Below are 15,373 nucleotides of genomic sequence, written 5' to 3'. Positions count from 1 at the left end.
ATGTGATCAGCAGCCATGACAAGATGGCTCTGAGAATGTAGCCTTGTTAGAATTGCAGGACACAGGATACAGATTCCTTGTGTTCTGAACGCAGCCCAAAGATTTTGAACTCTAGATGACAAAGAAAAACATTTTTATTTGCTCTAAATATATTAGCTCCGGAGGGACTGTAATACAGGGATGAAGTGATTTGGTGAGACTGACAGAAATTTCTAAACTTTTTTTTTTTAATTGAGACCTGTTTGCACATAGAATTAGTTTGTGCTCAAGATTGGTATTTTCTTGGGGCTAACTGGTGCCCTTCTCTCAGTATACAGTGGTACCTTGGGTTACATACGCTTCAGGTTACATACTTCGCTAACCCAGAAATAACACTCCAGGTTAAGAACTTTGCTTCAGGATAAGAACAGAAATTGTGCTCTGGCGGCGCAGCGGCAGTGGGAGGTCCCATTAGCTAAAGTGGTGCTTCAGGTTAAGACCAGTTTCAGGTTAAGAACAGACCTCCGGAACGAATTAAGTTCTTAACCCGAGGTACCACTGTATATGCCCAAACTTTATTCAGCTTCCAAGCTTGAGTTTGAAAGGACTCTATCACGTGACAAAGTGCAGACCTAAGTCTTAGTTTGCAGCAGTCCAGTTCTTCACAGTATTACAAACACTAAGGCTGTGTTCACACCCCTGTTTAGTGTGCACTCTTTTGGTTTCCTGCAGTGGTTTTTAAATCTGTGTTTACTTGATGTTATCCTAAAGGCATATGTGTAGTGTAAAATGCTGCTGTTTGGTGTGTTGTTTCTCAAACCAGCTTCACACTTGGAACTCTTAAGCCATTTGTTTCTAGCCAAGGTGTGAACATCTTTGCATTGGGTAAAAACAAGTACTCTCACCAATGTTCCCTGGTGTGAACCCTTTGAAGCTGTGCTAAGGTGAACAGCTGAAGGGAAAGTGCAGGGAACACTTTCACTGTGCTCTAAAGCAGTAATGTGAACACACCCTAGGTGTGAACCTTTTACTCCGAAATAGGTTGCACTGGGTTTGTTTGCCATGTGCCAAAAAATGCTAAGCCATGGATTGTTGTTAGCATGGCTTGTTCAACAAACCACGAGTTATTTGACAGATAAGCAAACAAGGAGTGGATAGTTTCTCCAAAACTTTAATTCTTTTCCAGCAGTTCTTGCATTGTGCTTTTGTATATTGATGAGGGTCTGATGTGGCCAAATAAACCATGGTTAAACCAGACCAGCAGATATAATGCCAAACCATAGTTAAAACAAACCATGGCTTCACATTGTGGTTTGCTATAAGAAAACAAACCATGATTTGTCTGCTGGACTGGCTTTAGATGATCAAACAAACTATAGTTAGATTAAAACAAACAATGGACAAAGATATAAAATACAGATTTCAGAAAATAACAAGGAATCAAGATAATCTGGGTGTTCAAGTCATCTTGACCTGCCTTAGTATGTATAAACTTTTTAAGACACCCCTTACAGACACCCTTTAAAATATTTAACAATGTTATGTTCACACCTTGATCTCTAGATTTGTTTGGTGAGGCATTTTTGTCTGTCTTGATCTCTTTCCTGACCTAGCTTGAACCGAGATATTTGTGTTTGTTTTGATTGGGCCAGAATACAGAGTGTGTACCTGCCTTTATCATCCATGGTGAGGCCAGATGTGTGTCCCTTCTAATGGGCCAATTAATCCTGGGAGAAATGAAACAATTCCCTACTTTTTGCAGGATTCCCCCCACCTTGAAAAATCAAAGAGATTTATAGCTCAGATCCTGGTCTGTTACACACCATGTCTGGGACAAGGGAGGCATCATACCTGATCTGATTTTTTGATGTCTTAAAACAATTCATGTGATTTATCCAGAGCAACAGGATTATGTTTTCTTCACAACTAGCATGGAACTAGCCCTGGTTCAGCATTTGTAACTTGATTATTGTTATGATTAAGTGATAAGAAAATAGTGATTAATTATGATGGGGGGAGGGGACACACACTGTTTGCATGGGAATCCATGGCAGCGGTGAGGCAGTTGTCCCACAGATTGAACAATTGAACAGCCACTGCCCAGACTGAGCCATTATGGTGCCTGCCTGCATTTTGCTACAACTGCATTGTGGGAGGAGGGGGAGGTCAAGAGAAATTCGCTCTGTCCCAATTGGCAAATGGGGATGGAGGTGCAGAGCAAGCAGCTTGTCCTGTTTTTCTAATTGCTTAGTCTAAGGATTTAGGGTTGTCACATTTCAAAAAGTAAAAACCAGGACACCCCAAAGCTTGTTGAGCTCAAAATTGTTGGGCTGGACGTCTATTCCGCCTTTGAAATCCCAGTAATGTCCAGGAACATTCGGACGTATGGCAGTCCTAAAGGATTCCCAAAATGTGGGGTATGGACCACCAGTGGTCTATGAGCTTTGTGGTCTGCAGCATGTCTGTAAATCTGTGTCTGAATATGGGAGGTGAGACATCTTATCACATTAAATATTTATTGCTTCTTCTGTTTCTTCTGTTGTAGCTGATCGACATTACAATCTAACTTTCAGAGAATTCATATAAATAAAAATACCATTAAAAATCTACATCCACCTTTATCTATGCATCACATCCCGCTTGCTTGCTCTTGTCTTGCAACAACAGCTTGCGGTTATATGTATTGACCAAGAGTCACTATGGTTGCAGTGTGTGCTTCCTAGAATTTTCCTAGAGAACCGCAAAAGTAAAAAGTGGGTGTTGCAGGCCCAGTTTAGATCGCTGTGGTTAGCATGGGTACAGCAAACATGAGCTAGAAGGTATGCCAAGGCGCAATTGGCTCAAGAGGCCAGAACCGTAATTATGGCTCTCCTTCTAGAATACTGTATCACTTACACAAAGCATGACGGAGCAAGGTCAAAAGGATATAATGCCCCTTGCTCCAGGATTTGTCACCCTAGGTGGCATCTGGGCATATTCACAGTACTCTTAGGTTGCTCCAAAGCAGGACACTTTTCAGATGGAGGGGGTGAGCGGGGCAAGAGGCAAAAATGGGTGAAGCAAAGAATGCAAATTTTACCATTACACAGTAGGACATAACAGAGCTTCCACTATAACCTATAGCCCCTGAACCAGTATTCTGTATATCTCAAGTGTAGGGTTGCACTCTAAATTTCCAATGCTATAAACAGAAACAAGGAAATAAGCTGCATAGAACTCAGTGGGACTTACTGTATATACTTGAGTATAAGCCTAGTTTTTCAGCACATTTTTTGTGCTGAAAAAGCTGCCCTCGGCTTATACTTGAGTGAGGCGCGCGGTGGAGGCGGCGAGAAAGAAGCCCTTTCTCTCCGCTCGTGCCACCACCCACTCACCCCAGTCAACCATTCCTTAAGAAGGGTACAAGAACGGCGGTTCTTTTCTCTCCCCAGGCAGCTTGTTCCATTCCTGAACTGCTCGAATAAATGCAAACTTTAGACCCCAGAAGGCAGAAAACCTATCAGTTAAGGAAGTATTAAAACCCCACAGGTGCTCACTTTCCCTGGCTCCTGCTTAACAGGACAGGACCCCAGCCTTCTCTATATAACACAAGGGAACATTGCGCTGTGGGTTAAACCACAGAGCCCTGGGGCTTGCCGATCAGAAGAATGATGGTTCGAAACCCCGCGATGGGGTGAGCTCCACAGTGGCAAAGGAGGAAGAGGAAGGAGCAGCCCAAAGGGCTGCTTTCGGGCTGCTCGTTCCTCTTCCTCCTCCTCCACAGCGGCAAAGGTGAACCGGCTTATACTTGAGTCAATAAGCTTTCCCAGGTTTCTGTAGGAAAATTAGGTGCCTCGGCTTATATTTGGGTCGGCTTATATAGGGTGTATACGGTACATTATTTAGGGTTGTGCCAGCATGCATTGAAGCTCACTGTATCTAAGATGATAAGGCAATATAAAATATGTGCAACGAGTGCTTCAAATCTTCAACGAGTGCTTCATATATGTATGTCATAAAGCCTTTAAGAGAAAGTCGTCTTTCTGAAAACAAATTTGTCTTAACTGTAAGTTTAGCAAGGTGCAGTGCAGATGAATTCTGGAGCACCAATGGAAAAATGGTATGCTACTATTGTTATAGGATTAGAGTGAATAATGGTGGGTCCCTTCCTGGCCTGTGATTCTGAATCTGTGATTCGAATCTAGAAGAAGAAACCTGTTGAACAACTTGGACCAGTTCCTAGCCTTAGCCACTCAGCTAAGCGTCTGTCACTAGCATCTTAAAGAGTGGGCCCTGTTGCCATAGAGACAAATGGATGGAATTCCCACAGCACCATGCTGAATGCCATGGTATCCTAGGAATGATAAGGATAGGCCAAGTGGGGCTATGTGTTCCTGCATTTGGCTGGGCTGGAAGAGAGAGGCTTGACTCAGCTGTGCTGAACCCAAAGTTATGCCCTTGTGGGAAGCCCTATTAACCTAATGAGGAGACAAGATCTGTTGGAGTGTTAATGCTGTGAACCCTTCCATCCTATGCCTAGGTTGTATATATGTGTACATTAAGCCATATGTCTCCATTAGCAAGGGAACCAAATTCTAGATATATGCAGGCATCCCTGAAGACTCTCACCACTTGGGGTGTGTGCAAAACGCTTCCAGCCTTCGTAGTTTCAGAGAAGGATTTTGAAAATGTTGTTTTGGGTCATCTGAAAAGCACAGTCAAATTTGGGGGGGAAAGTATCCCTAAATATTTATTACAATTTCTATGGCTATTTGTGGTGCTGTAAAATATTTGGAATTTGCTATAGTACAGACTTTGAAAACTGCTTCTTCCAGCACAGTTATGTAGCTACTATAGCAATAATTGCCAGAGACCTAGGCAAATCAAATGTTTTAATCTGACTGAAGGTGGTGTGAGCCAGATGAAAATGTTCCAGAGTCTGAGCCTTTTTGAAACAAGACGTTTCCCTTGGAATGGTTGCATGATGTTAATTCGTAGTTGTTATTCTCTATGTGTCATTCACCCTACTGCTGTGGATGAGGAACTGGTGTTTAAGGAACTTCAGTTAATGAGTAAAAAGAGTTTTCTACTTAGGTTTGGTTGTGCCAAACAGCAGGGCACAAAACAGAAAAAGAAAAAGGAATGCATTCATGGGCCAAAAATCCCATAGAGCTAAGATTGTGACTTAACAGAAGAAACAGTGCAAAAAACCCACAAACCACAACAAGATGAAGATCAGGATGTCTAAGCATATGTTCTTATTGGTATGCAGTCTTTATTATGTCTTATTTGAGCAAATTCCAGACATATCCCTGCATTGCCACTCTGTACAGCCTTCTGCACGTGTGGCCATTAACCACCATTCTACTCAGTGAAGCACCCCCCTTGCTCTTTCAGTGAGACCTAAAGGAATGCCATGGGAAATGCTCACATTACACTGGAGTTTTGTGCAGCAAATACATAAAGTGGAGACATCATCCAGGCTTATGCCTGCGTATGGGAACTGGAACCATGACTGGGTCATGGTTTCCATAAGCCTGTACAGTGGTACCTTGGTTGTCAAACTTAATCTGTTCTGGGAGTCTGTTCTACTCCCGAAACAGTTCGAAGACCAAGGCGCGGCTTCCGATTGGTTGCAGGAGCTTCCTGCACTCAAGCGGAAGCCGCATTGGACGTTCAGCTTCCAAAAAACATTCGCAAACCGGAACACTTACTTCCAGGTTTGTGGCGTTCGGGAGCCAAAACGTACGAGCACCAAAGCGTTCGAGAACCAAGGTATGACTGTAGTGAGGTGTTTAAAGATAAATGTATACAACACTTTTTTTTCCAGGGGAATGCTCAAAAGTACCGGCACCTCTTTTGTTGTTGTTAAAAAGTGTGGTGCTTACTGTGACAACTTCATGGTGAGTACCGGCATCTATTTTTCTAGAAAAAAAGCACTGCATGTATATCTTTATTTATTAAATTTATATACTGCCCTTCATCCGAAGATCTCAGGGTGGTTCACAGTATAAAAATACAGGATAAAAGTGCAAATAAATAATTAGAACAAAACTATACAAAACCAATCACCCCCCTCCCACAAACAGATTTAAAAGGCTGTAGAATATTAATCAGCCAAAGGCCTGGTTTAAGAGGAATATTTTTGCCTGTTGCCTAAAGGTGTATAATAAAGGTGCCAAACGATCCCACATTTTCCGCAGGAAACGGTGTAACCCTGGTGTTTCTCACAGAAAGCCTAACAAAAAGTGTTGCCCATTCTTTTGGGTAAGTATAGTTAGGAATTGCCTTGTACATGCTAAGTATTTTACTGTCTTTGCCATCACATCAATCCTGTGATTGATTTCCTATATACTAAGAGTGAACTAATTCTCCATATGTGAATCAGCACAACTCTGATGTCATGTAATGTGAATTGGCTCTCAGATGCAAATCCATGTATTGATTTGGACTGATTTTTTTTCTCATTTTAAGAAATAGACTTACTGAAAACACACAGTTATAATAAAACCCATCATGTACTTACCAGAGTTTAGTTTTTTTGTTTTTTTTTTAACTCTCCTCATTTGCCAAAGAGCAGGTGATCTCTGTAGCGGATCTTGTAATAAGCAGCTTCAAGCTGGGGCAGGCCAATGGGCAAGTGACAAAGCAGAAGAAAGTGTGTGAAGGGCTCAAGACGCAACATCTTGTTTTTATTTGGTTCTCTTTTGAGTCATTAACAGTCAGGCGCCAGTAGTGCTCAAACTTATCATTATTACAACCACAAATGGGCTTTGTGTGCGAAAGGAAGATTTTATCCCGTTAGCTGGTCTTAAGAGAGTGTAAACCCTCACAGAAGCAACAAAATATATTTCGGGCAAAAAAGATCTAGAGAAAAGAAGGACCACAGAAATACCCACAGAAATTCCAAATGTAGCTTTTAAACCTACATGCAAAACAGCATGCATAACTGAGCGGTCCATATAATGACAGATGAAATAGCAATATCTTGAAAATAGCAAACTAATTAACTGTTACTAAGCCTAAGCACATGTCACTTTAACCATCACACAAAGCTTCCTTGTTTACTCCTGCCTCTGCTACCCTCCCCTTCCTCTGTTGTTCCCCTGTCTCTAATTTTGGATTGCAAATTCCTTGGGACAGAGACATGAAAAGCACCATACTCACAGACAGAGCTATAAAACAGCAACAATAAATAGTCTAGAACTGTGCTCTGCTGTTTTCAGTAGCAGAGCATGAAATCCACCACCAGACTCTTAACATCTTATCCTCGTTACTGGGAATTGACCATGCCATGTGGAGTGACCAGCTTTGGTACTGTTGTGTCATCTGTATGGGTAAAAGCCCCTGCAGGTGTAGTCCTGCTGTTCATGTAGTTTTAGAGATTTGGGCTCTGAAGGTAAGGAATTTAAAGTACCTTGAATCTTAGAGAGAACTGTGGAAAATACTTTACTTAAATTACCGATCAACAAGTATTGCATATGATCAGATAGCTCCTCCAGGCACACATTTTTTAGCAAACCAAAACAGTTATCTCTTTTCAATTCATTGTTTCAACTGTAGCCACACTGTTAAAAGCTCCGTATAACAGAACCATTCATAGTATTTTGTTTAAAGTACAGACCTGGGTGTCATTTTTTGGAAGAAATGTTTTGTTGTATTGAAACCGAGATGTGTAGAATAGAGGTGTGGAAGGGTAGTCAATTGTTTCAAAGCAATGCTAAACTAGTACAGCAATGCAAATACCAGGGGGCAAATATACACACAACAGCAGGCAGTAACCTGTGTTGGCATTTGATAACTGGTTGCTCCAAGATGTAGACAAGGGTAAACATGTTAGTAACGTCTCAATTAGGAAAGTGAAAATAAAGGCTTGCATACTTTCTAACATTTGCTGTAAGATATTAGGGAGGGACCTTGCTCAGTAGTAGAACCTCTGTTTTGCATGCAGAAGGTCACAGGTCCAAATCCTGAGCATCCCTAGGTAGATTATTGGAAGAGGGTGTGTTTCTAGGACTAAAGTGAAACTGTGAAGCTCCCTTGTTATTTCTGCTATTGCATGCTGCATGTTTAAATAATCTAGTTACTTAAACAACATGCATTGTTGTGCACTGTCTGTGCTGGCCAGCAGGTAGTGTCTTTTTCCACCTGCCTTGCCCCCACCCTCCAACCTTCATAAGGGAGCTATTTCCAGAGGAAGAACTGTGAGGGGAAAGAGACTCTGTTTGCCATGAGGTGGTGGATGGCCTCACCTGTGCTGCTGACCCACCACTAGCCTGAGGAACCTTCAGAAGGGAGTTGCCATAGGCATTATGTATATTTTAATGAGCTGAACAGTGAAAGATTATGAGTCGGGGTGTGTAGAGTGTGTATGAAATTCAGTGCTTGGTTTATTTTTTGGTTGCTATTTTGTTAATGTTGTTAAAATGGAATTATATTTTATAAACACTGTATTGATTTGTTAATCATATGACTTGTGCTCTGTGATGTTTAGCCTTTTTTTAGTTGTTGCTTTAAGTGGTTTATAGATTTTGATTATTTTTAATTTTAATTGAACAGTGAAACAATGTTTGACGGCTGCTGCCATCATTACATCTACAATGGGCGGGGTACAAATAATAAATTATTATTATTATTATTATTATTATTATTATTATTATTATTATTATTATTATTATTAAGAAGGGGTCTGGTGAAGTATTATCTAAAGCAGGTAGTTAACCCTGGGTGCTTCTGCAGAGCTTTGGGGGTTCTGAAATCGACGCCTTTATTAATAGCAATCTCAAACAAACAAACAACCCAACCCAACCCCGAAAGGCCACTTTACTGGGCACCTGGCTAAACAGTGGGACGGGAGAGCTCGAAGGGGGGGGGGGGGTTCCGGGCGCGCCCTCCCCGCTCCTGTTCCTCTTCCTCTAAGGGGGATCCTAGTTGCGAGGGAGCTTGTTTCTCGCCGGAGACCATTTTCCTAGCCGCAGCGTCTGGTGTCCTAGAGACCGGTGGGGGAAAAAAAAGAAGGGAGGAGGTTTGACAGGATGCTGAACGCCGACCGCCTCTCCCCGTCGGGGCTCGAGTATCTGGGTGAGGCTCCGGCGGGCGCGGCACGCGGAGCAGGTGGCCTCCGCTGCGCCTTCCCTGCAGCAGCCGAGGGAGGAAGGGAGGGAGCGGCGCGGCCGAGGCAGGCGGGTTCCCTGCACCCCTCCCTTCTGGAGGCTCTTCGGATTTCTGCCCGCCCCATTTTTCTCCTAACTGGGGTGGGTGGGGCATTGGTCACCCCAAGACCCCCGGACACAGGTTGGAAGGAAGACGGGGTGAATGGGGGGCCCGCCCCTTTCTCCCGCTGCCCGGCGCGTCCTGGGTGGGGCAGGCGATTTAAAGTCTCCCTAGCGTTTCCTCCTTTACTTGAGGTGGGAGTTGGATGGTTGCCAGCGGGGTTTCCAGTCTTGCTTTCAGTGTTTTTAAACCTGCGTTCATTCATTCTTGAAAGCAAAAGCCGACGTAGCCAGCAACACAATGCTAGTCGTCTTCCATTTCAAACACCTGCAAAAATCCTTTGGGCTTGTAATGCAAATACAGAAGGTGATTTTCATCTCCTTCTCCAGCCAGTTAATATTACCGGTGAATGGGTTGGCTGGTGGAAGCGCTGTAGACACGTTTCAGTATAACATTGTTTAAAACGGGGGCGGGGGGGGCGGGGATTCCTGAATGTTGTTCACAGTGGACCAGGAATGTCTATTAACCGCATTGGGGCATTTTTTTCATCCCTTAGGAAAAGGGATGCCTTTGATCAGGGTGGAACGAAGCTAAACTAAGCAACCTCTTGCGTCAAGTTAGGATTCTTTATACTAAAAAACAAACAAACCCCAAGAAGTGTTCTAGCGTTTTTGAGATTATATAACAACAGTATTTACGTAGCACTTTCTGGGTGTTCCAAAGTGTTTCGCAGTGTTTCACATATATTATCTCATTAATCTTTGCAACAACTGTATTACTGTTATCATATTATTTTCTGGATGGGCTGCTGAGAGATAGTGATTTGCCTAAGACTATCTAGTGAGTTTGCCGCTAAGGTAAGATTTGAAGTTGCTGGTTTAAATTTGTGTAGCACAATCTAAAGTAAATCCAGTTGCGTTCTATGGGGTTTGCTCCCAGATAAGCGTGTCTTACAGCACAGTCCTATGCATTGCTATTTGGAAGTGAACCCTACTGGATTCAACAAGGTTTATTCCTTATATATATCTTAAGATCACATCTTTTGCCTCATAGTATACACATCAGTAATTTGGCACACTTCTTCTGTCCTTGAAAGTGCATGTGAAATGTGTGAAGCAATGGAAGATAAAGTATTTGCAGTACAAAATATGCCTATGGATAGCAGAGATGTTATAAACATGTAATCCTGTAATCTAAACTAATGTTCAAATAAATTTTGGGAAATTGTCTTCCATGCTGAATAGGCTCTGGGAATAGTTAATCTCTCATGACCTGGTGGCTACCAATGTCTGCCATGGCTGCTGTGTTTCTTTAGGAAACTGCACGTGTTGTGTGATACACTTTTACATGAGTTGCAGAATGCAACTTGAGTGAGCTAGGTGTTAGCAGCTACTGGAAGCATCACAGCAAACAAAAGTATGAGATTAATGGAAATAAGGGAAGAGGAGAAGTTTGGAAGGACTGATGTGGTCTACAGGCCTCCCACTGAGGGACTTAATCCTGCTGGAACATTGAGTTCAGATACTAAAAAATCTGTATTTGCATCATCACCATAATTTTCCTGCTTGAAAATAGCATAGTTTCTCCTTTGACTATACCCAATCCCAACAATTAGAACTGGACTATGTTGTTGTTGTTGTTCAGTCATTCAGTCGTGTCTGACTCTTCGTGACCCCATGGACCAGAGCACGCCAGGCATGCCTATCTTTCACTGCCTCCCGCAGTTTGGCCAAACTCAAACTAGTCGCTTCGAGAACACTGTCCATCCATCTCCTCCTCTGTCGTACCCTTCTCCTTGTGCCCTCCATCTTTCCCAACATCAGGGTCTTTTCTAGGGAGTCTTCTCTTCTCATGAAGTGGCCAAAGTACTGGAGCCTCAGCTTCAGGATCTGTCCTTCCAGTGAGCACTCAGGGCTGATTTATTTAAGGATGGATAAGTTTGATGTTTTTGCAGTCCATGGGACTCTCAAGAGTCTCCTCCAGCACCATAATTCAAAAGCATCAGTTCTTCGGCAATCAGTCTTCTTTATGGTCCAGCTCTCATTTCCATACATTACTACTGGGAAAACCATAGCTTTAACTATACGGACCTTTGACGGGAAGGTGATGTCTCTGCTTTTTAAGATGCTGTCTAGGTTTGTCATTGCTTTCCTCCCAAGAAGCAGGCGTCTTTTAATTTCGTGACTGCTGTCAGCATCTGCAGTGATCATGGAGCCCAAGAAAGTAAAATCTCTCATTGGACTATAGTATACTGCAAAGAGGAAAGTGTGAGCTGTGTCTCTTAAACATCTCTTTGATCACAAATGGCATGAAGCCACCAATTATTTATTTATTTTTCTATATTCAAAGAACCCTCCCCACATTGGCTTCCCTGCCAAGGAACTGCTGCACATTGCAGAGGATTGAGCAGAATGATAAAAAAGGTATACTTAGCTCACATATGGTTTTGTCCAGGTCTTTGCTGATCCTGCATGGAACTGAGACTGCTCTTAGGTTAGAACAAGCCCAATATTCCCCTGCGAGCTGCGACTACAACCTGCAGGAGCAGATTGGCAGTAGTGTGCAAGCTGTCTTCTAGGTAAAATTGTTTGTTCTTGCTGAACTTTTCATTGAGGAACTCCCGATAAGCTCCTTATCAGGAGATAACCCCTTGGTTTTCCAGTAACACAATTCAAAATCTACTCATTTAAGCAAATAAGTAACATCAGCCCCATAAGGAAAAGCCTTTCTTTGAAGGCACTGGATAAGCCAGTCTGTGGGAAAGCACCATCCAGCTCTGTTATTTTGTTTAACTCAGTATAAAACTGGCTATTTTTATTAGTTGAATGCTCATTATCTTCCTCCATCCAATAGAGTTGGTCATTGTTATGCCACATCTTATGTGTGGGAAACAAAGGCTCAGATGTTTTGATTTGGCCAACCAAGAACTCTGTTGACTGGACATGCAATTGAAGCCAGATCCCCTATCCCCTAGTATTTCAGAGCAAATTTCTCAGCCATCATATGATGATTCTGTGTGTTTGATTTTTAAAACGAATGTACCCTTTTGTTTTATTTATAACATGTATATACCACCCAATAAACAAAGCTTTTCTGAGCAGTTTACAAGTAAAAATTAAGACCAAAAGTACAAAACTATGACATAAAACACAAATGTAAAACTAAAACCAATAGGAGAATAAAACCAGAGTGAAAATAGTGTCAGAGGAAAGCTACAGTGCAAAAAAACTAATAAACAATAATTCTTACTTTTATTAAGATTGAAAAGATTTAGAAAATAAAAAGGTGCTAAAAGGACCACAACTTGGGCACCAGGCAAGACTCTCCAGTGAAGGCATTCATCAGAAGATACCACCACTGAAAATACAGCTTCTCTAGTAGTCGCCCACCACAAGGGTGATAGGATGCTGCCTTATATCAAGTCAGAACATTGGTCAATCTAGATCAGTGTCAGCAAAACTATTGGCACTGGCTATTCAGGGTTTCAGGCAGGGGACGTTTTGAGCTTGACCTGGAGATGCTAGGGACTGGACACAAGACCTTTTGCATACAAAGTGCATGTTGTACTACTGAGCTACTGGCCTTCCCCTCTTCATCTGGCCATGACACCTGGGAAGATGATTTTAGGGTCTTGTTATGTGGGAGGAAACAATAATAATTTCATGTCATTATGTTGGAGTTCAGGCCTCCCAGCCATACACATCTTGGCCTTTTGTCCCCTAAACTTGAATGTCTGCTTTTAGTTCTCAATTATACATTTAAATCTAGGTCATAATCTCCTAAATAATGGATGGATTTGATCTACTTACCTATTTAGCCCATTCATCCCTTTTACTTGTGCTACTACATTTAAATTCATACTTTTTTGGAAACTGTTTGAAAAGTCTGTTGGAATTTGGGCAGTTCAGTAATAAGTTCGTTGTCCTGTCCCTGTGTTGTATAGATCATGCTCAGGTATGTTGTTTTTTAAAGAGTTACTTTATTTCCGGGGTTTGGGGGAGCGCCTGTATGATTTTCACAAAAGCTGTTGACTAAGGGTTTGTTTGATTAATATGAATCCAGTAAAAGTAAGCAATGTTTGGGAAAGTGCTTTTGAATCTCTTTCGGCATTGACCTGGGTTTGTTTAAACAAAATTCTTTGGAGAGAATGGCTGCCTTTCTCCAGGTGCTTTATTGTGTTTCTCAAGGCCTTGTTAATAGAATTAACTGGCTGTGAGACTACAGGTAATTGTGATTAGAGAAACCAAATCATGTTAATCTCATTCAGAAGTCTGTTTGTTGCCCCAGGCTGTGTATCAGGTGTTCTTTGAAGAGACTCCAAGCTCAGCCTCCTCTCTCTTGGGATAGGCAAAGTATCTTTAAGTCGTCCCCCTCCCCGCTATACACATGAGAAGGAACCAAGCAGGTTGGGTCCTTTAAAACCCCCCACCCCAACCCTGTTGTAGTGAACACCCCCTGTGTCAGTTTGTGCTGCAATATTTTTCTGTTACACATTCTGTGAAATATTTTCAGGGACTGGAGATCAAGGTTGTACTTTGAGTTCCCTGGACTATGGAGGCACCTGGGTCTTTTCCACGCCTCTGCATTAGAACCTCATTCATACCGAATGGTACAATACTGTAATAGAGTTGGAAGGGACCTCCTGGATCATCTAGTCCAGCTCTCTGCAATGCAGGAATATGACCCATACAGGGATCAGACATGTGACCTTGGCATTATAAGCATCACGCTGTAACCAACTGATCTAACCGAACAAGGCTGTCCTGTGTTTGGATTTCAGTGTTCTCATTTATGCCATTCATGTTCAGTTGTTAAAGAGCAAGGGGCTTTAAAAAAACCTGACTGTTTCTTATTGGTAATGCAGTTGCCCCCCATCAACTGCATAGATGGATGGGGAGTGGTGCAACCTGTCCTGAACCTTTCTTCCTTACCCTTGTATATGGAGACTGCCATCCTATATGAAAGCATTGAATCCTGCTCCCATGTCATGAGCAGAGCTGCCTTTATTCAAAGTATAATGGACCCAGAAAGTTGAGTCTGTTAAATATGGGGAAATAGTGGGTACTAGTTCATTAGGGCAAATGGGACACTGCTTCGCCATTCCCAGTCTAGCCTCAGCCAACCGGCACCTGCCTGCATTCTGACTTGTGTGCAGTCTAACTTACAAGCAGCCTAGAGGTGGCACTGGCTGTCAGCTTGCTCCTCTGTAGTCTCAGTGTTGCTTTGTAGAACTCAACAGAGAGGTGGATGGGGACAAAACTAGAGATATGAAGGGTGCGGGGGATGGGTAAAACCAGAAAAAAATGGGGGAGGGAAAACATACCTACCCAAATTTTCCTGTTTTTGTTTTTAAAAAAGTTCCCCCATGAAAAATTGATTAAAAATGGATCTGTGCCTTCACATCTCTAGACAAAACTAGAATTGGTAGGCTCCATTTGTCATTGGCTCTGGTTCCACCTACTGTTGGCCTCCCTTCAGCCTGGTTACCATTCTCAATGGGCCCAAGCCACCACTGAGGAAGATTTACTATAGAGAAGCAGGAACCATTTTTGAGGAAGGACCTATAGGGGATAAGCCGACTGCAGAAAAGGCAAAATGAATGTAAACTTAAAACAGGATCATTTTTATATGAAAGCAACAGTTAATGTGGATTGACTAAAGATGGGGTTGAAGATGAGGATATCAACCCTTTTTGTATGCTTAGAGTACAGTATTTCAGCCACTTGTTAAAATTCAGGATGTCGCAGAGGAAGAAACATTAACAAAATTAATGCTAGGTATGATTGTTTATTTAAAGCTAATGTCCTGCCTTTTGAAATGCATTTCAAAAATTGATTCATTAAGAAATGAAATCAATATTTCTAATCAGGCAGTATTCAAAAACACATATAGCAACCAGCTATCATAAGAAAATGGTATTAACTTAATATGTCAAGAGGACCACTAAAAAAGTGGTTGCTAAAAACAAACAAACCAGCAGCTGGAAAGGGAATAGCATTAAACAATACAAGCCAAGGGGACACAATTAAAAACCTGCTGTGGTCAATGTACTCTAAATATAGAACTTCAGTAATCCTTACAACCATTCTGTATGGTAGCAGCCCATCAATATCTCCCCATTGTAGATGTGAGGCTGAGGTGGAGCGGCTTGAGTGTATGGCTGTTCCACGAGGAACTTTCCCAGTTCAAAGCTCTACCGTAT

General features: G+C 42.2%; 1 protein-coding gene across 1 annotated transcript in view; it reads left to right on the top strand.

The window, feature by feature from the left end:
• Positions 1-8,952: 8,952 nt before the first annotated feature.
• The window catches only part of LOC117045522 (UPF0705 protein C11orf49 homolog), a 71,659-nt gene continuing 65,238 nt past the window's right edge, over positions 8,953-15,373 (top strand). Inside the window, exon 1 of the mRNA XM_033147070.1 lies at positions 8,953-9,039. Within this exon, the coding sequence (XP_033002961.1) occupies positions 8,994-9,039 (46 nt within the window). The 5' untranslated portion in view covers positions 8,953-8,993. The remainder of the gene's footprint in view (positions 9,040-15,373) is intronic.

This window comes from Lacerta agilis, chromosome 1 (assembly GCF_009819535.1).
Source record: "Lacerta agilis isolate rLacAgi1 chromosome 1, rLacAgi1.pri, whole genome shotgun sequence".
Lineage (NCBI taxonomy): Eukaryota > Metazoa > Chordata > Lepidosauria > Squamata > Lacertidae > Lacerta > Lacerta agilis.
This window is presented reverse-complemented; position numbering and strand designations above follow the sequence as displayed.